At 34.2% G+C, this 25,711-nt stretch overlaps 1 protein-coding gene across 12 annotated transcripts in view; it reads left to right on the forward strand.

The window, feature by feature from the left end:
• DGKB (diacylglycerol kinase beta) overlaps positions 1 to 25,711 on the forward strand; it is a 764,082-nt gene that overhangs the window by 283,896 nt on the left and 454,475 nt on the right. For all 12 annotated transcript variants that reach the window (XM_015133916.3, XM_015133918.3, XM_015133921.3 and 9 more), the window contains 2 exons: positions 7,236 to 7,309; positions 13,128 to 13,202. In XM_015133916.3, the coding sequence (XP_014989402.1) occupies positions 7,236 to 7,309; positions 13,128 to 13,202 (149 nt within the window). The remainder of the gene's footprint in view (positions 1 to 7,235; positions 7,310 to 13,127; positions 13,203 to 25,711) is intronic.

Here is a 25,711-nt window from a genome sequence, read left to right on the forward strand (position 1 = left end):
TTACAACTAAATTAGTCACATTAAAAATCTTAGATGATTAACATTCTTTGTGGATGTGTTTCATCTCTCTAGCCAGATAATAACTTTTTATAACTTGCTTTGGCATACAAAAGTGTCAGCTAAAATTGTGAGTGGGACAAGTATAGAAGTCAGCCCTAAAAAAAATCAGTAAGAAAATACCATATGTGTAGTAATAATTTTTTCAATTAAAAAAAGTTGGTATAGAATCGTGTGCAAAAGTCTGTTGTACCTCAGCAGAAAGGACCAAAATAGAATACACATATACAGCCACATAGTCTTGGAGAAAAAAAATAAAAGAATGGAGTTCTGGATAGCTATTATATGTAAAATGAAAAAAATAGTAATTTTGTGTTGTATTTATCAACTTTAAATGCCAAAAGGCTTGTTCATTATCAAGAAAGGTAAAAAGATCTACCATAAAATTAATTTTTTCCATGAGCTTTAAAAAATATGTATCATTAAAAAGCATTGAGTTGCAGCCCGGTTTGCATATAACTCAGTGACAGAAGAGATCTACACTGCTTAAAGAAGACTATTAATCATAGTTAGGCACATTCATCTTATTTCTTTCCAGCTAACCAGCATAATGATCAGGATTATTATTTCTAATTAGAGGAAGTAATAGATCATGTATAACCTTAGGATGAGTCTCATTAATTAACCCAAGTCCTAGGGGACTTCAAATAGAGGTGGTTAGGCACTCTGTCTTTGTCATCACTCACACCATAGGTTTACACTTAATACATATGATCAAATGTAATTGAAACTACGACTTCTTAACATGCAAGAGATATAAAATTACAGATGGCTCTCCCACGTGTGAACAACTAAGGAGAAAAACAGAACAATTGTTTAAACTGTATTTATGTTGAATTTACCTTGATCCTAAATATTCTTTGAGAAACATTTCAAAATAAAAGGTTATTAAGAGCTAACGAATCTAGTTTGTAACACTATTAGCACAAGAAAGAAAAGAGAACCCTTATGCTTAAATATCAAAAACTGAACCAGTGTCTTTCCTCACAAAACTGCCTCTTTCTTTTATCTTCCTTATTTGTCATATTTTATTATTTTAATCACCAAGACGATAAACCATACACCCATGCACTAAATGTAACTGTATAGTACATATGTATGTTAAATTAATTATCTCTGTATAATTAATTCACTTCCTTTGATGTATGTGTGTGTACGTGTGTATGTCGTTTGCTCGTTTTAGAATTCTCAACCCTGTTGACTCTTTCATAATTAGCCCTTCATTGACATTCTAATTCTCTATCTAAATCCAGAATTATTACTCTACAGTTTTGAACATTATAGCAAACTTTAAACTGAGTATCTCCATATATATACAATGGTAGATAATAAATGATGTAAAAATAGAGCTGAGTAAGATAAGAAGTATCAGGGTTGAGAGTCAGAATTCTCTATAATTTTAAGTACAGTGGCTAGATTAGGCCTCATTAATAAAGTGATATTTGGGTCAAGACTTAAAAGAGTTGAAGCAGTTGGTCATTTGAATATATGGGTAATGGACAGCCCTAAGGTAAGTATATGCCTGGAGAGTTCTAGGGTCAGTAAGAACTGTAGTTGGAGTAGGGTGGGCAAGATGGAAAGTGGTAGCAAGTAATTCAGAGAAGTAATAGGGATGGGAATTTTTAAAGGCTTGAAGGCTTCACTAAAGACTGACTTTTGATCTAAGTGTGATGAGAAGATATTGGTGGGAGGGATGAGCAGAGGAGTTACATGATTGAATGATGTTTTAAAAGGCTTACTCTTATAAAGATTAGATTGCTGGGGAGCCAAAAGTCCAGTAGATTACTGTTGAAGTTATTCAGGGGTTATAGGATGTAGGTTTATTAGGATGGAGCAGTGGAAGTAGAGAGATGTGATGGGATTCTACATATATTTTGAGGAAAGAGCAAAAGATATGCTGATGAATTGACTACAGGGTTTACAAGAAAAGTGAGGAGTCAGAAACTTCTCCAATATATTAATAGTTTGGACCATGCAACTGGAATGATGAAATTGCCATTGACTGAGATAGGGGAGCATCTGTATGAATGTTTAGAAGGAAATTTCTGTTGCTGTTAGATATACAAATAAAAATATCAAGTAGATAGACCAATATGTGAACCTAGAAATTAGAAGAAAGGACAGACATGAATTTGGGAGTGAAAGGCATTGATGGTAGTCATCAGATAAGATGAGATCATTAAAGAACAGTGTGTATATAAAGAGAAGTGATTGAACTGGGATTCAAAACGAGTCTAACTCTAAAATCATGCTCTTTAAATGTACTATTTTTAACTGGCCCTTTATATGATTAAATAAGATTTTACAAGATGAATTCTATTCAGTATGGTGGAGAATCCAGCATGAACAGTCTCCTGGAATGCCCTGCACATCAAATTTATGACCATTCTTTTGCTGTGCAGAAGCTCTTTAGTTTAATTAGATCCCATTTGTCAATTTTGGCTTTTGCTGCTGTTGCTTTTGGTGTTTTAGACATGAAGTCTTTGCCCATGCCTATGTCCTGAATGGTACTACCTAGGTTTTCCTCTAGGATTTTTATGGTATTAGGTCTAACATTTAAGTCTCTAATCCATCTTGAATTAATTTTCATATAAGGAGTAAGGAAAGGATCCAGTTTCAGCTTTCTACTTACGGCTAGCCAATTTTCCCAGCACCATTTATTAAAGAAACTACCATCAGAGTGAACAGGCAACCTACAGAATGGGAGAAAATTTTTGCAATCTACTCATCTGACAAAGGGCTAATATCCAGAACCTACAAAGAACTCAAACAAATTTACAAGAAAAAAACAAACAACCCCATCAAAAAGTGGGCAAAGGATATGAACAGACATTTCTCAAAAGAAGACATTCATACAGCCAACAGACACATGAAAAAATGCTCATCATCACTGGCCATCAGAGAAATGCAAATCAAAACCACAATGAGATACCATCTCACACCAGTTAGAATGGCGAGCATTAAAAAGTCAGGAAACAACAGGTGCTGGAGAGGATGTGGAGAAATAGGAACACTTTTACACTGTTGGTGGGATTGTAAACTAGTTCAACCATTATGGAAAACAGTATGGCGATTCCTCAAGGATCTAGAACTAGATGTACCATATGAGCCAGCCATCCCATTACTGGGTATATACCCAAAGGATTATAAATCATGCTGCTATAAAGACACATGCACACGTATGTTTATTGCGGCACTATTCACAATAGCAAAGACTTAGAATCAACCCAAATGTCCATCAGTGACAGACTGGATTAAGAAAATGTGGCACATATACACCATGGAATACTATGCAGCCATCAAAAAGGATGAGTTTGTGTCCTTTGTAGGGACATGGATGCAGCTGGAAACCATCATTCTTAGCAAACTATCACAAGAACAGAAAACTAAACACCACATGTTCTCACTCATAGGTGGGAACTGAACAACGAGATCACTTGGACTCAGGAAGGGGAACATCACACACCGGGGCCTATCATGGGGAGGGGGGAGGGGGGAGGGGGGAGGGATTGCATTGGGAGTTATACCTGATGTAAATGACGAGTTGATGGGTGCAGCACACCAACAAGGCACAAGTATACATATGTAACAAACCTGCACGTTATGCACATGTACCCTACAACTTAAAGTATAATAATAATAAATAAATTTAAAAAAAATTTATGACCATTCTTCAAGATTTCAACTACCACAGATGCTATAAAATCTTCCTAAACACTTTCTCTCTTCATCAGTTTTTTTGTTGTTGTTTTGTTTTGTTTTGTTTTGTTTGCATGTGATACCATATTACTCTATCTCATTTATTGTTTAACTGTTTTGAAAAGACACTGGGTTCTGTAGAGAGCCTCAAACACAATGGAAGAGTCATGGGAGATTGAGAGCAGGTTCAGGGTTCTTTCATGCTTTAAACAAATCAACTAAGATGTCATCTGTTCTATATGCTGTTCTACTTCAGATGATCTCAAATGCTGTATAAATATGTACTTCAAAGAATGAATAGTTTTAAGCTGACAGAATTTTTGATATAGTTGTGTTTTTGTCTTTCACCTCCTACTCCACCAAAATCTATCACAAAAGGGACACAATATCTTAGGATGGCAATAAACATGTTTTCAGAATAACTGAGTTTTACATCTTATTTCACAATTGTTTCATGAAAGTGACATTTCTAAATTCATAGACAGATTAGATACAGTTCAAAAGAGAATTAGTAAGCTTCAATATAACATTGGTACCTAACTACATTGGTACCTCAGATCCCATTTAGGGTTCATCAGTTGTCCTAATAATAGTTTTTTTTTCCACAAAACTAGTCCAGCATCATATTAATTTTCTGTTTTTGATGGTTGTATTGTGTGTGTGTGTGGTGTGTGTGTGTGTGTGTGTGTATATGTATATATGTGTATTTGAGAATGTTTCCATATGTAGGAAATACTAATGTAAATGGGAGTGGTAGTGATGGAGCAGAATTTTGGCAACTTACTCTCAAGTGGCTGAGGGAAAAAGTTAATTATAGAGTCATTGCAACTTTTCTGTAAATTTGAGATTAAAAAATAAAAATATTACAGTAAAATTTTAAAAATATTAATGTAAGATATTTCCGTAAAACTTTATTCACAAATATCAGATGTACTGAGTTTCAGAAACTAATAAAACTATTTATATTCGCTTTATCAGTGGACATGTTTTGCATTGCAATACAATGCAAAGATAGTTCTTACCTGAGTGACCTCTCTGAAAACCAGAATCTGCAATCAAACAGTCAGATCAAATTAACTAATTGAAAGACTGCATGTAATAATATCTACAATTTTACTTATCTCATACGTTATATGTTAAGACTGTCTGAAAATGAACTCATACTCAATAATGAGAAAAGTATTATGTAAAATAATGGTTGCTAATTGATTGATATTATTCCTGTATATCCATATTGAATTTTCAACATTTGCCACTTGTGGAATATCGTCATTGTTCTAAGCTCTTTAAATTCACTGATTTTTCTAGTACATTTAATCTGTTTTTCCATTTAACTACTCCAAAAATTACATCAAGATTTTGTATTTTATTCTGAGATGCCTTACAGACTATAATCTATTCCAGTGGGATATTTGTTCATAACAGTATATAACTTAAAACACAATTTTAATTCCCCTTTACTTAATAATTTATAGTGATGTCTATAGATATTCTAACAATTAAATATCTCTGAAAGACATTTCAAAGCATAGTTTGAAAATAATTTGATATGTTGGACTCAGTATGAATTTTTATATAATCTCATATAGTTATAAAATAAATGTTGACTTTAGGGAGAAAAGGAAAACTCATCCTAATGAGTATTTGGGGTTCAGATTTAATACTTTGCTCATGCTTAAAAACCTATTTACCTTGAGATTCCCATTTCTACTTAGAAACAATTCAAACTGACTAAAAAGTCAACTAAAACTGCATCTATTTATTATTGTGTATTTGCTTATGAAAACGTTAGGAATTTCAGCCTTGTAATAGGATGAGAAATAAAAAAGATCGAACGCAGGTTTTTAAATATAGTTTTTTTTGGTGGTTTTTCTTTTTTTTTTTTTCATTTTTGTTTTTAATGGGAGGAAGGGGTACCCATTGCAATCTGAGCCACCATGGCTTAAAGATGATAGGCACTTTATATACATTAATTGATAGCACACATTTGGTTCAGGGGAGACCTGGGAAGTTAGTGCAGAAGTTTCTCCTGCTTATCCTTCTCCCAGCTGAATTAGAGACAAATTACGAAGAAAAAAACTTTGTCTTCTTTGCAATGGAAAGTAAAATAGAAACAGATACAGTAAATTATAATGAGAGCTAGTTGGATACGAATAGAAAAATTACGAGTATCTCACTCAGTCTTCCCATTTCGGTAATGTGAAGATTTTAACATTTCCCTGTTGCCTATTCTCATTAGAAAAATGCCATTTTACTAAATAAGTGGAGGAAAATATGTTAGTAGAATATTTTAACTTATATAGTTAAACAGGCAGGAAGGAAGGGCATGATATGGTAAAAATTAGTGTTTTTAATTGTCTCATTAAATATTTAAGAATACTTTCTAGGGGAGAAATAACACTGCAGTAAAGATAATTTGAATCTACTTTCAAAAAAGCAGATTGATCCAAAACTGTTCCACTTAGTATTTAGAGGACACAATTAGCTGAATACTTTTGTTATTAAATTTTTTTTTTCATCAAACTGTATTTAGATGGGAGTTATATAGGGTTACATTGAATAGGAATACTTTTATTTTTAAAAGTCTATTATTTAACATTGGACTCAGGTAATAGACAACACTTGTCTTTTCCCACCCTATGTAAAACAACTCTACCCATACAAATACGTGCCATCACCTTACCTGCTTTATTTCCCATCGTGGCATGTTTCATTACTAAATATGTATTTGTTTATTGCATATTTCTCCACTATAATATAAACTCCATTAGGACAGCAACTTTGCCTTTCTTGTTCAACTGAGAGCTGAGTTGTGATGAAAGCAGTAGCACATGATGTACAGTCGAGTCAATTCCTGTTACCTGAAAGAGAGATCAATAGTTAATGGACTCTATTTAGCAAATAGACTTGATTAACTAGCAACCTATTCAGCAAGCAGGAAAAGAAGGCACTGAACAAATTGTGTAGATAAGGACTCTTAGGCCAAAAGGGACCTCAAAGAATCTTATTGAGTTTCTTTCTAGTTCACAGGTGGTTGGGAAGATGGATTCCACATATGCCTCAAAACTCTCACTTAGGACTCCTGCATAAAAGGAGGGCTCTCTATAAGTTGATCTACTTCTTTGCTTCTCATCCCTTTTCCCTCGAATTCTGCTTTATTTTAGCTCATTCACTTACTATCTGAAAATCGTAACTTTTGTTTTCATCTTACGGGAATTACAAATGTTATTCCCTCTTCCTGACTGCCTTCCCCTCTGCCCTCTACCTAGATAGGCATGCCTTTCTTTGTAGAGGAAGTTTTCCTGTTGAACACACCACACACACACACACAGACACACACACACACGTACACACACACATTGCAGAAAGTAATATTATTGAAATTGCGTATTGGTATTTTATAATTTAGAAATAACAAGGAGTCTTATTCATATATAATAGGCCTAATAATTTTTCCATATATATAACTTTTCTCGTAGATCACTCCTGTGCCTGGTACTCACCCACTTTTAGTTTTTGTGAACCCCAAAAGTGGTGGAAAACAAGGAGAACGGTATGTTTTTAAATTAATTTTAGTGTCTCTTTCACATATATGTTAAAAAAATAGACAAAACGATGACGTAAAAATGCTTAAAAACAATTATTCCTGTCTGCTAATTTTAATGCAAAATAAATGATGCTAGCATGTAATATGTTTATATGATCTTGTTTTTAGGATTGAAATTTTAATACAATGGCCTTTTGTAACTATTTTTATTATTATAGCTCAGGTGTTTGTATTATCTCTACCCCACCTATCACCCCTATCACCTAACAGAGAGTCTGGCTTCATAAATATTGTTGAATGAAAATTGGTTCTCTAAATGGTTACCAAGATGAATCCAGGTAAATCATAACTCAGTACTGAGGAACAGAATTTATACCCAACTCCTAGGCAAAATATATTATAATGATTTTCTTCATGTGCTTTTTGGAGAACATGATGCCATATTTCCTGGAGAAGTACAATATATTTAATCTGAATACTAATGTGTTGCATTATCAGGTATTTCATCATTCTGGCTGATAACATTTTATTTTGTAATGAATGAATGATTAAATTACATTATTTAATACAAATATGAAAATCACTACATTGAAGAGTAAATCTTATGTCTTACTAAAGATGACATTCATGAACAAAAATGCAGTTATACCTGCCTTAATGCTTTTTAGATACCTCTCCTAATCTCAACCAAAAATAAGCAAGCAGATGAAAGCACTCATAACAAACATGACAATAGTATAACAAATTTCCTTTGTAGTTCACCAAATAGCAAAGTTGAAATGTTTCCATGAAAAAAGTAATTTTTTCTACCATTTAAATTTCTAGCTTTCTTTCCATGAAATGAAGAATGCTTTTCATTATTGAATCAACAAAACATTGTTGCTTTAAAGAGTGTGAGATTTTTATCCTAGCACTTTGGGAGGCTGAGGTGGGTGGATCATGAGGTCACGAATTTGAGACCAGCCTGGCCAACATAGTGAAACCCCGTCTGTACTAAAAATACAAAAAAATTAGCTGAGCATGGTCATGGGCTCCTGTAATCCCAGCTACTTGGGAGACTGAGGCAAGGAGAATCGCTTGAACCTGGGAGGTTGCAGTGAGCCAAGATCGTGCCACTGCACTCCAGCCTGGGTGACTGTGAGACTCTGTCTCAAAAATAATAATAAAATAAAATAAAAAGTATAAGTTTTTTTCTTTTCATCAATATCTAGTTATATTTTACACCTGTAAACATGATAGAAAATATTTTAAATAAATAATGTTTTAATAATTAAAAATATTCCCAATGCTTTATTAAAGGGAATAGTTTTACTCATAAAATAATAATTAAATAATGATGCTGAAATTACTTTCTTCTTTACTACTTACATTCTGTTAGCTGTATATATTATTGATAGCTTGAACAAAAAAGAAAATGTTCCACAAATAATTAGATGAGACTTAAATCCACATTGGAAATTACAGAAAATTGAAGCTTGAAGAGAAAAAAAATAATATTTTCAAAGGAAAATATTTTTTTCTCAAATTAAGATAATATGAATCATGTAGAATGACCCTTAATTGAATATTTGCCTTCCCTTTCTGCCAGTACATATAAATAATTTTCCCTAAATTAAAAAAATACATATACATATGTATAGTTACCCTAAAATCTTAAGGAAATTAAACTTACTGGAGGCTTCAACTTTGAACTCTTCTCTATACACATCCACTTGTGTTTTGTTCTTTATTCATTGACTGGGACCACGCAAAGTCAAATGTAATGTAAATATGTTTTAAAGGTGATCTGTTTTGAATGCAAACATAATTTTTCTGCCTGCATTAGAGGCACCTTTCACAAGGTGATTCCATTCAGTGTTTTCTTTTCCAAATTTCTTGGCTTTTTTAACTTTGATGTTAGACAAGTTGCAAAAGGTCACAGAATCATAAATCCACATAAAGTTTTCCATATCAGTCAATAAGTCTGAAAATGTTCACATATGTGTTCAGGCAGCAACACTGAGTTGAATCCAAACTCTGCTAGTGACTGGGAATAAGAGGCATAAGGCACAGTCATGCAGAGAGGCAGGGACATAAATAGATCTATTGCAATACTATATATTACAGGTTAAACTAGAAATGTTTAAAATAAAAGTTCTATTGAAGTTCAGAGAAAGAGATAACTATCTCTGAAGACCAAGAAGTCTTTAGAGAAGAAGTAGCTTTTGTATTGTTTCTTATATGATAGATGTTTGCCCGATGAAAGAAGGAGAAAGACAGACTTGTGAAATGGCAGGGTGTCAACCAAGAGGAATTTACCAGGATGACAATGTAAAGAGAAAGAGGGGAAAGATGAGAGATAAAGTGTGGCTGAATTGTGACAATGTCTGAATTTTATATTGTGAACAACTGGACACTGGCATAAACTTTACATCATGGATAAGGCATGACTGTACTTAGACAATAGTATAGAGGAGGGCTGGGTTGCCAAGAATTTTATAAAGCTGGTGAAAGAACTTGAAGACCTTAACTAAGGCAGTGGGATAGAATAGCCAGGTTTGATAGGCATTTTTTAAAGTTTGTTGCCAAGGACAATGTCAGATAGGGTATTTCCTAGGTTTTCTTTTAGGAACACACAGAATTGTCCACTAGTAAGTTCAGGTGCCAGGGAAAAGAGGGTATTGAGAGCAACTCTAGGTGATACAAGCTGATATTACATACTGAATTTGGAGAATTTTATCAGTAAATATTATAAGAAAGTGTTTATAAAATATATAATCATATTTTCATATGTGTATAAAACCAATTTAGTAACCTAAATATATCCCTTAACTTAAAAAAAATCTTTTTTAATTTCAACTTTTATTTTAGATACAGGAGGTACATGTGCAGGTTTGTTACATGAGTATATTATGCTCAGGTAGCAAGCATAGTACCCAACAGGTGGTTTTTTTCATATCTTCCTCCACTCCTTCTTTTCCCACTCTGGTAGTCTCCCATGTCTATTGTTCCCATGTTTATGTCTGTGTGTTCTCAATGTTTAACTCCTGCTTAACGTTGCATGCAGTACATGCAGTATTTGGTTTTCTGTTTCTGTGTTAATTCACTTAAATCTCCATCCACATTGCTGCAAAGGACATGATTTCATTCTTTTGTAATGGCTGTGTAGTATTCCATGCTATATATGTATGGCATTTCCTTTATCCAGCCCACCATTGATGGATACCTAGGTTGATTCCATGTCTTTGCTCTTGTGAATAGAACGGGAATGAAAATAAAAATGTATGTATCTTTTTGGTATATGGTGTGTTTTCCTTCGAGTTTACACCCAATAATGGGATTGCTGGGTTGAATGCTGGATCTGTTTGAAGTTTTTTTAAAAAATATTCAAACCATTTTCTACAATGGCTGAACTAATTTACATTCACAACAACAGCATAGAGGCATTTCTTTTTCTTTGCAGCCTTGCCAATATCCACTGGTTTTTGACTTTTTAATAATAGCCATTCTGATTGGTGTAAGATGGTATTTTATTGTGGTTTTAATTTGCATTTCTATGATGATTAGTGATGATGAACATGTTTGCATATGTTTGTTTCCTGCTTGTATGTCTTTTAAGAAGTGTCTGTTCATTTATTTTGCCCATTTTTAATGGGGCTATTTGTTGTTGCTTTTTTCTCATTGATTTAAGTTCCTTATAGATTCTGGATATTATACCTTTGTTGGATGAATAGTTTGCAAATATTTTCTCCCATTCTACAGGTTGTCTCTACTCTGTTGATGATTTCTTTTGCTGTGCAGAAGCTCTGTAGCTTAATCAATTTCTGTTTTTGTTGCAATTTGAGGACTTAATAAAAATGTGTTGCCAAGGCCAATGTCGAGTGGGATATTTCCTAGGTTTTCTTTTAGAAACGCGGTTTGGGGTCTTACATTTAAATTTTTAATCCATGTTGAGTTAATTTTTGTATGTGGTGAAAAATAAGAGTCCAGTTTCATTTTTCTGCATATGGCTAGCCCGCTATTCCAGTAACATGTATTGAATAGGAAGTCCTTTCCCTATTGTTTATATTTGTTGGCCTTGTTGAAGATCAGGTGAAGGTTTGTAGCTATATTTCTGAGTTTTCTATTCTGTCCCATTGGCCTGAGTGTCTGATTTTGTACCAGTACCATGCTGTTTTTGTAATTGTAGCCTTATAGTGTGATCCTTCCATCTTTGTTCTTTTTAGCTTAGGCTTAATTTGGCTATCCAGGCTCTTTTATTGGTCACACATGAATTTTAGAAGAGTTTTTTTCTAAGTCTTTGAAGAACGACATTGCTAGTTTCCTAGAAACAGTGTTAAATCTGTAAATTGCTTTGGGCATAGTAGCCATTTTAACGATAGTGATTCTTCCGTAAGCATGGAATTTTTTTCTTTTTTCGTTTGTTTGTGTTATCTCTGATTTCTTTCAGCAGTGCTTTGTAGTTCTCCTTGTAGAGTGCTTTCACCTCCTTGTTTAGTTGTATTCCTAGGTATTTCATTTTGTGTGTGTGTGGCTATTGTAAATGATATTGTCTTCTTGACTCTGCCAGGATGTTATTGAAGTGCTGTTGATTTTTATACATTTATTTTGTGTCCTGAAACCTTGCTAAAATTCTTCAGTTCTAGCAGCCTTTTGGTGGAATTTTGAGAGTTTTCTGAGTATAGAATCATTATCAGTGAAAAGAGAGAGCTTGACTTATTTTCTTATTTGGATACCTTTTATTTCTTTCTCTTGTCTAATTGCTCTAACTAGAACTTCCAGAACTATGTTGAATAGGAGTGGTGAGAGTGGGCATGTTTTGTTCCAGTTCTGAAGGGGAATGCTTCCAGCTTTTGCTCGTTCAGTACGATGTTGGCTGTGGGTTTGTCATAGATGGCTTTTACCATTTTGAGGGATGTTCCTTTGATGTCTAGTCTGTTGAGGATTTTATTTTTAATGAAATGATTTTGTATTTTATTAAATGCTTTTTCTGCATCTGTTGAGATAATTATATGGATTTGCCTTTTAATTCTGTTTATGTGGTGAATCACATTTATTGATTTGTGTATGTTGAACCAACCTTTTATCCCAGGAATAATGCCTAACTGATTGTGATAAATTAACTTTTTGATGTACTCTTTATCTCTTTACTTTTAGTATTTGTCTAAGCATTCATACCATGTGAGATATGTGCATGCATAGAAACATTTTTATTGCATTTATTTATAAACATTGTTTTCTTTCAGAAAAAAAATTATTTAATACATGCTGCTAAGACAGTTTAGCAATTTTGTGAGATGACTGGTCAAGATCTTGTTTATATGAAATGATTAGGCCAGATGAGGCTACATTCTTTGCTTACATGTACATATATACAATATACCATCCCATTTCATATAGATGATAGATAATTTTCAGATCTATTAGAGATCTGTAGAGGACAAAGTATTCACAAGGATTTATTGAGAGAAGATATTTAAGCAATTTTATACTGAAATATTTAAAAAATATGTGTTTATTTGAAATCCAATTAGCTAAATAATGTTCAAAAGAGGGTTAGAGAATATTCTAAATTCATATGCATATTAAGGATGCAAGCAATATTTCTAACTTATGAACTATATTGCCTTAATAGTGACAACTAAACCTTTTAAAAAACCCTTAGTTCCTATTGAGCTGTTGGACTTCTGATATTATTGATTCAAAATTTAGTAAATTGATAGAATTTTTTTATTAAATTATATAATTAATTGCAACTACATATATTTATAACACTGAGAGACATTACTTATTTTAAAAGTGTTGAATATTATTGAATTTTTTTCCCATATTTTCACTTTTATAGAATTTACAGAAAATTCCAGTATCTACTAAATCCTCGTCAGGTTTACAGTCTTGCTGGAAATGGACCAATGCCAGGGTAAGTCCAAGGATAATATTATTACCATTAACTCAATTAATGTTAATTAATTAAATAAGCTGCCTGACATATCTAGAAATAATGTTATTTGAATACAGCAGCATATTAGTACATAAAAATGAAATATCAACTACATAAGAGAAACCAGTGCAAATACTGTTTTTCCAAATAGTCAATTTCTAGCAGATTTTTCTTCTTTCTAAATATGGTGAAGTAATGCTCCTTATTGTACTAATAATGATAATAATCACACACACAGAGAGACAAACTAGCTGAATGTTAGTTTGAACACTGCCACACCATATATTTGAAGAACCACTCTCTTTTTGTACTTCTTATATATATTTAAAAAAAAGAGAGAGAGAAAGTAAGCTAGTTAGCCCATTTATGCCTAGTGTTCCATTACTGGAACACTAAGCATGTAGGAGTTATTTATATCCTACAGCTCAAGGTCATCACCGAGATCTGATTTTTAAATTCAAGTTAAATTTTAAAAATTGCAACCTCCAGCATAAATGGGTTAATGAAAAAAAATTTTATGATTTATTACTTACAAAATCTAATCGCTATCACTCTCTTATAACATACTTCATTGTTAACAGGTAAGATCTAGTAAAATAAAATATATTTTTAAACATATATGTATACTTTTGATGTCACTAGTATGCACCTATACAAATCATCATTAACTTGGTTTAGTTAAATAATTAATGTCATTTTCTTTCATTGACCTCTTTTCTTTCTATCAACATGAGGGTAAACATTAGACCACATGAAGTGGACAGAAGCTCTATAAGCTTTATGCATGCTTCATATTTTTATTAAAAAGCCGTTGATTTAAAATAAGTCTTACATCTCATTCTCAGGAACCAGAAACCAAATATTTTAATTGTACGCTTTTAAAAATTCAGAATAAAATTTGTACCATAGTGTCTGATACAAAAAATACATCCATAAAGTATAATTAATTAGCATAGCTTTCAGTATTATATTCAGCTCTTTCTTCTACTGCTTTGCTGCCTGCTGTCTGGGATCAGTTTCCCAATGCTGAGCAGCAGTCTGCAGAACCTCCTTCCTGTAGATGACAGGCTCACCACAGAAATTCAGTTCAGAACAATGTCTTTGTCAAGCTCCACACTCCAGAATCTAGAGGATCATGATCAGACTGTTGGCTAAGTGAGCTGGCTACATGCAGGAAGTCCCAATATAGATAAAGCCAAGCAAAAGTAAAGTATTGTAAATTCAGAAGCTCAGTCAGAATGGCTCTTTTTCTTGTCCTTTAATATTCTCTGGAATTCAAAAAAGTAGCTCTTCTGTAGAATTAGGATATTGTGCATTCAAAACTGTTGCCATTCCAAGACCCCTGTAAGTTGAATCAAACTAAGTTAATCCAGGATTTTCATGTATTTCATAGTTAAACAAGAAAACAAGAGGTCAAATGGCTCTGCTAATTATAAGCCTTATAGTTTAACCTCTGTGTGACTTCATTATCTTATCTGTAAAATGAGTATTTGTGCCTGCCTTGTAGGATAGTTGTGAAGTTAAATCGGATAATGCCTATGAAGCAAATAACAATGTGCTTACCGCATAGCATGCCCTCAATGAATGTGGCTTATTATCCATATTATTTGTACAAATATGAATTAATAATTAATAAAAACATGACTATTGTGTAGCTCTATGTAAATACATTGGAATAAATTTGATTTTAGCCCTGTTCTCTCATTTCACGTTTTTCCTACTACCCTTTAAATACGTACTACATGTTTCCTTCTACTCTTTCAATTCTAGGTATCCTATTATCTTCTGCTCTATCTTAACATATTTTAAAAATGAAAGTAATATATGTAACTGTAAAAAGCCTACACTACAATAAATATTATTTAGAAAAAAATTTAACGGTCCCACTTTGAGCACTACTACTCCTCAGAAATTAGGAGTGATTGTTTGGTGTATCTTACCAAACAATCTAATACAAACATGTAAATGAGCATATTCCTGTCTATATTTACTATATTTATACACACACACACATATATGTTGGAAAGATAGGTAGATAGTTTTTTACATAAAAGAATATAGATTTTATATTGGCTTGCAACTTCCTTTCTGTACTCTAAAGCAGGTGATACACATTGTTCCATTTCAGTAGATATTGATCAGTTTCATTTTTCTAACTGCTGCATATTCCATAATTATGTGGGCCATCACATTACTGATGAATATTTAGATTGCCTGTGTTTTACAATTATTACCAAATATACTACATCAATATCTATCAATTTATCTGCATATTCTTGAAAGTATATTCAAATATTTTTATGGAATCAGTGGCTATGGGTAGAATTGCCTGGCTGAAAATATTCAAAGTCAAAAGTTTGTTTTAAAAAATGAAGTTAAATATTTGTGTTGAACTTTTAGCTTCATCTTGATCACCATGAGAATGTCCTGTTTGCCTCTGATACTGATGCCCACACTGCATCCCTAGTGTCAGACTCAGACTTCTATTAGAGAGCTAGTCTTCGTTTATCCTAAAGGCAAATGCCACAGGTAGTTGCTCAGAATGGGGACTCTGACCAGGCTATGATGTTGTCCTTTCTTTGAACCCAGTGACTGATCTCCTCCCAACCCTGTTTCTAGCTGTATTGCCCCTCGTCATGCTAAGAGTGTCCTATTGCAGTGATTCCCTTTTAATGTATGGCTTTAGAAGTTGCTCTGTTTCATAAAGTCTCCCTATTACTCTGATACCCTTGGTGATTTATACATTTTAGTTTTATCACCGTTTCTAGTTTATTAATTTTCCAATGCTAACAATAGATTTTTTGAATGCATACTCTTGTAAGTGTAGTATGCATTTTATCTATCACTTTAAACCTGCAGTTATTCATTCTTCCAAATTCTTTTAAAATGTTTTTTCCTTTTTACCACACCAGATTGATGTATTATTTTGGTATACAACTCTTCTTTTATCCCAACTTTATTTTTTTTCAAAAACTTTGTTTATAAGAGGAAATAACTTTCTTGAACTAAAACTATTCCTAATCTAAACTTTCTGGCAAATACTGAAACTTATTGGGCATTTCATTTTTATCTTTAATTATTTTTAAAACAGAAATGGGTGTGTATTATGTGTTTCCATTCTATCTCTTTATATAAATCATCTCTCCCTGATCCTGACTATTCTGTTTCAAGGTGTCTGAAACAATAGTCTATTTCAAATCATTGTTTCCTTCCTAATGGAACATGTGATATAATTGAATACATTATTTGGCGGTATAGGTTAGCTAGAAGAGATGAAATATGAAATATAAATTACTCTTGGGTTTTACATAGCAATATGTTTTCCTTCACTACATTAAAATAAGTATGTATAGCTCTAGCTGTACACCAACTTCACATGTTAATGTGACTTATGAAAAGTTCATACCAAGTTTTTTGTATACTTGTGACATTACTTTTCCCCTTCTGAGTCTAATCTTCATGAAAATACAGATGGTCTATTCTCACATTATTTCTAAAATTTTAAGTGAGAAATAGGAAGTACTTATTGAATTGAAATAAAATACAAGTTAACTTTAAAATATGTAAATTATTTTTCAGATTGATCAGGATAATTAAGAATAATTAATTGTTTGTGAGAAAGCTGCTCTTAGAAATCTTTGCTTTTATCTACCTGAACTAAATACAAAAGACACATATTTTAAAACTATAATGCAACAGTCAACCTACAGATTTACATATTTCAAATATCATGCATATTTCTATAGTGAAACTTTGGAATACATTCTCCTATTAAAATAAATGTATAATTTAGAAAATGCGTAACAGACTCCACAGATTTCATTACCTTCTTAATTTAAAATATCATTTTATATAACCAAATTTCTACCATATTTTATTTAAGTAAAATCTCTCTTGAATCCGAGCTTATGACCTTTTACATATGCTTCTTGTTATGAAATTATGACACAGAAATGAAGAGAATCCTCAAAAGGCTAAGGAAATGTTCATCAAAATTTAATTGAGCGCTTTTGCAAATTTCAAAAATAAAAATTTTTCTTTACTAATATAAAAGTGAAGCACTCAACTCTGTCCTTCTTATGATTAATCATAAAATAAAATGCAGATGATTCTGCAAGCTCTCCCCCAATTAAATGTGTAAGCATAATTCTGATTCTGCATTGGTCACTGGAGTGATAGAGTTTGAAAACTGATTCATGCTTCTAAATTAAAGATCTACAGATTAATAAAAGTAACAAAAATATGTTACCACAATTAATAAAGTCACATAATTGCTTGTCTTTCACACAAATTCCCCCCTTGAGTCATAGTAGGTTTTAGTCAATTTTTACATGCATCCACAAATGCACTATGATTTTAAAGATGTTGAAAAGTCTAATTTTTATTATCTCTCTCACCAACAAAGGCCAAATAGCAATTAGACTAGAGATCTATGTGTCACTGTTTAAAGACTATTGCCTATCAAAATTGCTGAAACACTCTAAAGAAACAAACACGTTCTGAATTGGCCATTTGAAATGCCCGGTTCATATTTGTGTATGTGCTTTAACTTGTGTTTTATTCTGTTCTGGCTGCTATAACAGAATCCCTTAGACGGGCTAATTACAAAAAATAAAAATAAATGTACAGTTCTGGAACCTGGGAAGTCCAAGATCAAGGGACCAGGAGATTTGGTATCTGCTAATGGCTCACTTTTTGTTTCCAAGGTGGTGTCTTCTTGCTGCATCCTCTGGAGGGAATTAATGCTGAGTCTCCAGAAGGCAGAAGGGTAGAAAAACAGCTGGCTAGTTTCCTCAAGCCCCTTTATGAAGGCACTAATCCCATTCATAAGCGCAGAGTCCTCATCACCTAATCGCATCCTCAGTACCCCACCTCCTAATACTATTGCATTGGGCACTAAGTTTAAGCATTAATTTTGGAGACATATGAATGTTCAAACCATAGCATTCTGGACTGGATCCCCCAAAATTCATGTTCTTCTTACATACAGATACATTAAATTAATTCCATCCCAATAGCCCCCAAAGTCTTAATTTGTTTTAATACCGACTCAAAAATCTCTAATCCGGAGTCTCATCTAAGTATCTTCTAAATCAGATATGGATGAGACTCAAGATAGGATCCATCCTGAGCTAAATTGCTCTTCTGCTGTACCCCTGTGAAATCAAACCATTTCTGTTGTTTATAAATTACCCTTTATGGACTTTTAGACTTTACAGTCTAAAGTATTTTGTTATAGCTGCCAGAATGGACTGAGACAGAATTGGTACTGAGGATTGAGGTGCTAGTGTAACAAATTCCTAAAAACGTAGATGGTGCTATAGAATGGGTAGAGGCTACAATATGGAGGAGGAGGAGGAGAAAGAGGAAAGAGGAGGAGGGAAAGGAGGAGGAAGAGGAGAGAGAGGAGGAGGAAGAGGAGGTAGAGGAGAAGGAGGAGAGGTTGAGGAGAGAAGAAGAAGAAAGAAGACCATAGAGAGAGCTTCAGTCTTAGAGATTACCTACGTGGTTGTGAACAAAATGTTGCTAGAAATATGGATAAGACAGGCCATTGTAATGAGGTTTCATAGGAAAACGAGGAACAAGTTATTCGCAACCAGGGGAAAGTCAATCCTTGTTATGAAGTGGCAAAGAACTTGGTCGAATTTTATCCATGTCCTACTGTTTTGTGAGGGGTTGAATTTGAGAGTGATGAAATACCACAGTGTGATACTTGTTAAAAGAAACCTCTAAGCAAAGTATTGAAGGTGTGGCATGGCTTCCCTTGACTGCTTATAGTAAGATGTGAGAAGAGAGAAATGAATTAATGACAGAATTTGTCATCAAAAGGGAAACAAAAATTAAGGATTTGACAAATTCTCAGGCTGACCAGTTTGTAAAGAAAGAGAAAGCATGTTCACAACAAAACACCAAGGGTGTCACCAGTGAAAGTTGGATGAGTAGATTAGTATGTCTAGAAGGAATCCAGAATGCTATTCATCAAGACAATGGAAGAGTGGCCCTGAAAATGTTTCAGAGATCTTCAAGGTTGCCACTCCCATCACAGGCCCATAGTGTCAGGGTCTTGAGGAGGGAAAGGCTTCAAAGGAGGGATTCAGAGCACCTGTGGGATCTCAGGGCTCACTTCCCAGAGCTGCCTCAAGTTTCTGCTCAATACATTCTGGTCCAGCACTCCTGGGCCACTCCATCTGTGGCTAAAGTGAGCCTCAGTGCAACCAGGGCCACCCTTCAGGAGACAGAGGTGGTAAAAGTTGGCAGCGTCCAGCTGGTGCTAACTCTGCAGTCACAGAGTGCAAAAGCTGAGAAGGCATGCCTACATCTGCCTAGATTTCAAAGGATGGAGAGGTCCTGGAGATCCCCAAGCCCCAGACAGAGAACTGCTACATGGTTCAGGCCCCTGCGGAGAGCCTCCACTAGGGCAATGCCTAGTGGAGCTATGGGGGCTGGGCCACCTCTGAGACTCCAGGCTAGTAAAGCCAGCCTGGGAGAGCTGTCGGCATTTAACTCGAACATGTGAGAAACGCAGTGTGGGCTTCACACAGCAAAGCCACGGAAGGAATGGGGTTTTCTGGAGCCTTAGGGGCTTAAACTCTGCACAGTGTGTCCAGAAGGCAGGATACATAGTCAAAGCAGGCTATTTGGTTTTTGTTTTTCCCAGTTTTAAGAGTTAATGTTGTTTGCTTTGTCGGGCATTGGACTTACTTGGGACCTGTTAATCATTTCTTCCTTCCTATTTATCCCTTTTCAATGGTATTGTCCATGCTATCATCCACCATTGTATTTTGGAAGGACCTAACTTGCTTGATTTCACAGGCCCACAGCTGGTGGGGAATTTTCCTCAAAATAAATTGTACCTTGAGTGGTAACTCTATGTGATTTAGATGATGGTGAGAGGAGACTCTGGACTCTAGACTTTTTAGTTGATGCTGGAAATTATTAAAACTTTTAGGGCTCCTGGGATAGAATGGATGTATTTTACATAACAGAAGAACGTAAATTTTGGGAGAGCAGAGGCAGAATGCTATCGGTTGAATACTTGTGTCCCTCCAAAATTTATGTTGAATCTTAATCATGAACGCAATCATATTAAGAAGTGGAGCAATGAGTAAATGATTAGCTTATGAGGGTTCCACCCTCATGAGTTGGATCAATGCCCTTATAAAATGGCTCAAGGGAACTAGCTCTCTCCTTTCCCTCTCTACTGCCATGTGAAGACATAGCATTCATCCCTCTGCCATGAGTGGATGCATCAAGAAGGTGCCATCTTTGAAGCAGATAATAAGCCTTACCGGACAACAAATCAGTTGATGTCTTGATCTTGGACTTCTCAGCCTCCAGAAATGTGGGAAATAAATACCTGTCATTATAAATTCTCCAGTTTCAGTTATTTTCTTGTAGCAGCACAAATGAAATAAAATAATCTGTTTCTGATTTTTTTCTATAGGAGTTAAGTGTTTAATAACATATTTAACTTAAATATCCTCCCATTTACTGTTATCTAAGCATACATAGTAAAATTACTGGCTCAAATTTACCTCCAGCTCCAGGCAGTTAAATGATCATAGCTTACCAATAAGTAAAAATAAGACAGCCCATACCAGATAAATTGATTCAAAACATTTATTCAGTGGCTCCCAGATACCAGGAACAATCTTATCACTGCCAATCTACTCTGAACAAAACAGATAATAACTCTTGCCCTCACAGCCTTATATTTTAGTGATGGAAAACATATATTAAACTAACAAACAAGTGAAATATACATATATTAGCAGGGAATGTGAACAAGGAGTGTGCATTGTTGGTGAGGATTCTGTGGTTGTTCTTTTAAATGAGGTGGACAGAGAAGGACTGGCTGAGTACAGATGTGAAGATGAGGAGGTAGCTCATTGTCATCTTGAAGAAGAGCTTTTAAGGCAGAGAGAGCAGCATGCATAAAAGCATCACGACTGAAAAATATTGTACAAGTTTGGGAAACATTAGCAAGAAGGCCAGGGAGACTAGAACAGAGTGAAGGGCAGTCGGATGTCAGAAAGGTACGAAGCACTAGTTCACACAGGGTTTTAGGATTACTGTGACCATAATAATTAGGTTTACCTAAGACTCTTTGGGGTTATTTCTGGTGTCCTGGCATCTGTCCCAATTTAGCATTTGCCCAGGACTTTTGTATTTTAAGTATTGCTATTAATAAATTCATTGCAATAAAGAATGATGATGATGTGTTTGGCAACCCTCCAATTTCTAAATCCAGCTTTTGCTATGTTATCCTCTTGTAATGTGTAAGACACACGTCCAAGGAACAGAGATCTTACTTTAATAGGTAATCATTATACCAAAAATGTGACCAAAAATAAACTCTTTTCCAACGTTTTTTAAACACAAAAACAAGTGACAACTTTTGAAGAATTGGTATCCCTTTTATGCCAGTCCATTATGCTGTGGTCTGGGTCGCAGAGCTCTCTGAGAGTTGCAAAGGGGCGCAAATATGCCAATCAGCAATGCCTGTGGAGATATTGACAAATCATAGGTTAGATGTTCATGAAATGTATGTGAGAAAAAGAGCATGAGCAGTTTTACCAAGGACGTATAGTAAGTGGCTTGAATATACTTCCTCAATGTTTTATGTTTCATTAAATATATAGTTTATAAATATTTACTTTTATAATAGATTTTTATTTTGCAATAACACTTTTCAGCAAAAGATAGCTTAAAAATAAAATGTCTTTTAAATGAAAATAATCCGAATTTCAAAACAAAAATAGTTCTCAATTTCTGTTTCTTAAAGAGTTGATGAATACATAATCTGTGTGAAATATTTATGAACATTTACCATCTGCAATGAGAGCTCTAGTGATATCATTGACTATGCAGAAATCAGTAAACACAACTATGCTGAAGAAACATCAGCATCTGCTTTAAAATTAATTGTTAATTCTCTGCCCCAAAGCAATCATTTAATATGCAGAAAGTCCCTTTGCATATCACTCTTTGAAGCATGACTTTTCGTTTAGATCAAATGACTTTTCAAAATTAGTGTTCATTTTCAATTCCAAGTTTCTTTATGTGTATTATTAATGAAGTTATAGCTGTTAATATCTTGACTCCATTAGCAGAAGAACTTTTCCAAAAGATCAAGTAATGCCATTTTTATATCAGAGTGATCAGAATGTTTTAAATGAAACATCTGTTTGTTGTAAAGATGATTTGAATTCAATTCATGCACTCTAAATGAAGTTTTTGGAAGTTCATTTGGATGAGGGCGAGACATTAGATATTAGTGATGGTGCTCTCATAAAATCAGTACAAAAGTTTAGCACTACTGATACAATGATTTCCTTCTGTTTTAATAATTTGAATGTAGGTTTTGGTGAAGCACACTATCATGGCAAAAACATGATTTCTAATAAAGTAATGAATTGATTGATAAAAATTGTGCTTTAAATTGGTTGCTCACATCAATTATAATCACATCCAAAGAAATTTTAATATTCTAATAATTAAAATAAAAGCCATAATTATCATATTGCTTGTATACATGCATACACATATACACACACACATAAATTATTCAGTTATTCTACTGATTCAGTAGTCACCCAGGAACCTTCTGTACCAAAATAATAATAATAATGACTCAAGTTTTAGGTAACTCAAGTAATAAAGTCCTGTAAAAATCTCTCTGGACAACACTCCTTCAGCCAGTCTTTTCCTGCTTATATATACCCTCCTCTTCTATTTAAAATCTGCAACTCAAGGAGCATAAAAGTTTAAGGTAATTTAATATAGAGGTAATCAGCATATAGAAATCTACAACTTGAATTATATTATTGGATAACAATGTTGTTCGTAATCAAGACAAGTTTAACCTAATAAACACACTCCGAAAACACAGATAATTGGATTTGGGATATAATAAATTTGATAAAATTGATACAAATTATATTTACAACTGTTAAAATCATAAATATCTTGGTGTCTAAGATACTAATCTTCAATTATGTACATGTCATTTCCTGAAAATGGCAGATGTTTGTTGAATTCATAATGTTTTATTCTCCAATTAAATTATTTACTTTTATTTATCTCTTCTTGATGAGTCATATTTTTTCCATTTAGTTACCTTTATGCCTATAGTTAGAATTCTGTGAAATTAAGTTATCCTTTTTTTTTTTGAGACGGAGTCTTGCTCTGTCACCCAGGCTGGAATGCAGTGGGAGGATCACTCAGCCCACTGCAAGCTCCACCTCCCGAGTTCACGCTATTCTCCTGCCTCAGTCTCCCGAGTAACTGTCGTATTTTAAATTATGGTCTCTGACCAGTATTACGCTATAGTAAGATGTGTGCACAGAAGCAGATGCTCTTGAAGGCAAGGAATCTTCAACTTCGGTGTCTCTCCCTTGCAAGGACTCCTTTCAAGACTACAGGAAGGATCTTAGCAATGTGGCTCTATTGCCTTTCTCATTTGAGTTTTTAATATTTTAAAAAGAGGATATTTTAACTACAAGAATTTTTATGAACAATGTTAGTTAAGCCAGCTCAGTAGTAATGCATAGAGAGGCAAATATATCAATGGAAGATAATTAAGAGCCCTCCCCCATGCCCTGTATATGTATTGGTACTAACTAGAAAAATTGGGCATCAATATGGAAAAATAAAAGTAAAACAGTAAAAAAAAAAAAAGACTTCTGTCTCCATTCCAACTCCTTTTTCATCACACTTTACCTAGTGACTAGTAGCATTGGAATGAGCATGAGCATTTTAGGATTTGACTAAAAGAGGATGAGATCCAATTACATGATTGAATTCTGAGGCTTATAATATGTGGTTCACTGATCATTTTGTGTATGGTTCTTTTTTTTTTTTAAATTTATTTATTATTATTATACTTTAAGTTGTAGGGTACATGTGCATAACGTGCAGGTTTGTTACATATGTATACTTGTGCCATGTTGCTGTGCTGCACCCATCAACTCGTCATTTACATCAGGTATAACTCCCAGTGCAATCCCTCCCCCCCCCCCTCCCCATGATAGGCCCCGGTGTGTGATGTTCCCCTTCCTGAGTCCAAGTGATCTCATTGTTCAGTTCCCACCTATGAGTGGGAACATGCGGTGTTTGGTTTTCTGTTCTTGTGATAGTTTGCTAAGAATGATGGTTTCCAGCTGCATCCATGTCCCTACAAAGGACACAAACTCATCCTTTTTGATGGCTGCATAGTATTCCATGGTGTATATGTGCCACATTTTCTTAATCCAATCTGTCACTGTTGGACATTTGGGTTGATTCCAAGTCTTTGCTATTGTGAATAGTGCTGCAATAAACATACGTGTGCATGTGTCTTTATAGCAGCATAATTTATAATCCTTTGGGTATATATCCAGTAATGGGATGGCTGGGTCATATGGTACATCTAGTTCTAGATCCTTGAGGAATCGCCATACTGTTTTCCATAATGGTTGAACTAGTTTACAATCCCACCAACAGTGTAAAAGTGTTCCTATTTCTCCACATCCTCTCCAGCAGCTGTTGTTTCCTGACTTTTTAATGATCGCCATTCTAACTGGTGTGAGATGGTATCTCATTGTGGTTTTGATTTGCATTTCTCTGATGGCCAGTGATGATGAGCATTTTTTCATGTGTCTGTTGGCTGTATGAATGTCTTCTTTTGAGAAATGTCTGTTCATATCCTTTGCCCACTTTTTGATGGGGTTGTTTGTTTTTTTCTTGTAAATTTGTTTGAGTTCTTTGTAGGTTCTGGATATTAGCCCTTTGTCAGATGAGTAGATTGCAAAAATTTTCTCCCATTCTGTAGGTTGCCTGTTCACTCTGATGGTAGTTTCTTTTGCTGTGCAGAAGCTCTTTAGTTTAATGAGATCCCATTTGTCAATTTTGGCTTTTGCTGTTGTTGCTTTTGGTGTTTTAGACATGAAGTCTTTGCCCATGCCTATGTCCTGAATGGTACTACCTAGGTTTTCCTCTAGGATTTTTATGGTATTAGGTCTAACATTTAAGTCTCTAATCCATCTTGAATTAATTTTCGTATAAGGAGTAAGGAAAGGATCCAGTTTCAGCTTTCTACTTATGGCTAGCCAATTTTCCCAGCACCATTTATTAAATAGGGAATCCTTTCCCCATTTCTTGTTTCTCTCAGGTTTGTCAAAGATCAGATGGCTGTAGATGTGTGGTATTATTTCTGAGGCCTCTGTTCTGTTCCATTGGTCTATATCTCTGTTTTGGTACCAGTACCATGCTGTTTTGGTTACTGTAGCCTTGTAGTAGTTTGAAGTCAGGTAGCGTGATGCCTCCAGCTTTGTTCTTTTGACTTAGGATTGCCTTGGAGTTGCGGGCTCTTTTTTGGTTCCATATGAACTTTAAAGCAGTTTTTTCCAATTCTGTGAAGAAACTCATTGGTAGCTTGATGGGGATGGCATTGAATCTATAAATAACCTTGGGCAGTATGGCCATTTTCACGATATTGATTCTTCCTA

Source organism: Macaca mulatta, chromosome 3 (assembly GCF_049350105.2).
Source record: "Macaca mulatta isolate MMU2019108-1 chromosome 3, T2T-MMU8v2.0, whole genome shotgun sequence".
Lineage (NCBI taxonomy): Eukaryota > Metazoa > Chordata > Mammalia > Primates > Cercopithecidae > Macaca > Macaca mulatta.